The sequence below is a fragment of the Terrapene carolina genome, unplaced genomic scaffold, assembly GCF_002925995.2.
Source record: "Terrapene carolina triunguis isolate 2854851 unplaced genomic scaffold, T_m_triunguis-2.0 Scaffold833, whole genome shotgun sequence".
In the NCBI taxonomy this organism is placed as follows: domain Eukaryota; kingdom Metazoa; phylum Chordata; order Testudines; family Emydidae; genus Terrapene; species Terrapene triunguis.
In genome coordinates, this window is record NW_020665184.1 from 2,616,008 (window position 1) to 2,618,260 (window position 2,253).

Genomic DNA, 2,253 nt, shown 5'->3' on the forward strand with positions numbered 1-2,253 from the left:
CTCTCGTGAGCTGTCCAAGTCCTGACAATCACACTCTGGATAAACAAACTGAGCTTGGTGCTGGCCCAGTTTCATCAACTGGCTCCAAACTTCGCTTTTCAGACTATTTCAGCTTCTCTCCTTATTTCCCGCAAAAATATCTAGCTCCGGAGTCCTGCATGTCTCATGGTTAGCGTGCAGGGTGCCTGAGTTTATGTCTGGTTCCGCCACCAACATAGCGGGCGCCCTGGGACAAATCACATCCCCTCTCTGTGCCTCAGTTTCCCCACCTATAAAAAGAGGATAGGCCCCAGCTGGCAGAGGGGGGGCTCTCTCTAGATGAGAATAGCGAGTGAGTGCACCACCATGTCACTCCACAGCTTCCCGCGGGGCCTCAGCTCCTGTTGAAGCCCAAGTATAAAAGCAGCGTTGTGTCAGTCTGTTCGTCGTGGGCGCCGCAGCAGAGAGAAGCCTGGTGCGTCTGCATGTCGGTTAGATACCGTCAAACGACGCCTTCGCCGTTCTAAGCAGCACCTCACTAGATGCCTGGGCTGATGCCGGTCCGGCTTCCTGAGGTTAGTGCCAGGACGCTGATCTCCCTGGACTGGCAGCAATGCTGAGCTACCGGGGCACGTCCTCAGGACGTGTCGCTCCACGGCGGCTTTTCCTCAGCGCACCCTCGGCGTCCCGTTCGCTGGCTCGGCCACTGCTCAGAAATGGCGTTCCCCTCTCCCCAGGGAGCCTCACGAGGAAGCTTGAAGGCCTGACGGGATTTCAAGCCAGATAATGCCTGCCCCAGAAGGCTGCAGCTCAGCACCCTCACAACCATGTGATTCTTCCACCTGGAGGCTGATCTTCCCGCACCCAGCGCCCTGCTGCACTGGGACTTGGCGGAGGAGAACTCCCCAAAACGCTTTCGCGTGGGAGCCGGCCCTGCGTGGCGGAGAGCGTTTGCCCGCCGGCGGCTGCCGTGCGACCAGTACTGACCTCCGCATGCTGGGCCATTGTGCTGGCTTCCACCGCATAGATTTTCCTTGCCCCAGCCTGTGCGGCGAAGAACGAGAGGATGCCGGAGCCGCAGCCGACGTCTAGGACGATCTGGGGAGAGAGGAGAGAGAGAGTGAGCGGAAGCAGCTGCCGAGAACCGCCCCCAGCCCTCAATCTACCGCCCAACCCAGTGGGCTGGTTCAGCCCCTTCGGTTCGGATGCTTGCGCCGCGGGGAACGGCATGCCTCGCTCGCCCGGCGGCTTGCACGTGCCAGCGACCAGGCTGAAACTGCAGCTCAGGATGGAAGAATTCCCGTTTCAGGGCCCTCCACCAAGATGGGAGGATTAAAAACGAGCCGCCCCTCGGAAAGGAGCGCTCCCAAATATTTGCTTGAGTTGGAGAAAGCAGAGCTAAGTCCCACCCCGCTTTGAAACCTCTGAACTCCCCACAGATCCCACCACCTGCCCGAGACCTCAAACCAAGCTCTCACCGGCAGGGACCAAAATGATCCCACAGCCCTTTTACAATGGTTGGGGTTTGGTCCCCATGTCTTTGGGTCAAATCTCCCCTGGGCACTGCACTGGCTAAGCTCCACCCCAGAGGGAGCTGCATTTCAGCATCTCCTAAGAGTCAGAGATTGTCCATCGTTCAGGGCGGTCTCGGGGTTCGTACGGCCTGAGCCCCAATTGGGTGAATTTTAACTGGGCTCCTTTTATAGACATTAACTCACAAATACAAGAGAGCCGAGGCTGCCGGGATTTCGCAGGGCACAAAGCGCGTATCGTTTCATTAGCACCACGGCGGCGGAAGATCGAGCCGCCCGTCTGCAGCAGTCGCGCTTACACGCAGGCAGATCTTTGTGCCGGCTTCTGATAAGAAGCTACGGAAATTAAAAAGCTTATCCACAAAGGCAGATTTTCCAAACGGCCGTTCCTGGTAGAAAGACGCGGCTTTCCGAGCTCGGCCTGCCCCTCGCGTGGGTCTGGGAGGATTCACCCAGATATTGATCTGTCAGGGGATTTACAGAACGAGGCCCCCTGCCTTGGCAGAGTCACTGTTGTCACCTGCGAGCTCTGGAGAGAATCCCACCCAATAAAAAGGAAAAAACGTTTACTCTCAATTAACCCTATTGGATCAAACAATAGCAACATGGAGCTCTCCCAGAGTAGCTGAAAGCAGTGGACAAATACCGAGCTGAAAACAAGCACAGCTGAGAGGGTAGAAAAAAGGGACTGGGAGCCAGGACTCCTGGGTTCTATCCCCGGCACTGGGAGGGGAATGGGATC

At 57.3% G+C, this 2,253-nt stretch overlaps 1 protein-coding gene across 1 annotated transcript in view; it reads right to left on the minus strand.

Moving 5' to 3' along the window:
- Window positions 1-2,253, minus strand: part of CARM1 (coactivator associated arginine methyltransferase 1) — a 41,587-nt gene that overhangs the window by 17,787 nt on the left and 21,547 nt on the right. The window contains exon 5 of the mRNA XM_026660597.2: window positions 967-1,077. Coding sequence (XP_026516382.1) covers window positions 967-1,077 — 111 coding nt within the window. The remainder of the gene's footprint in view (window positions 1-966; window positions 1,078-2,253) is intronic.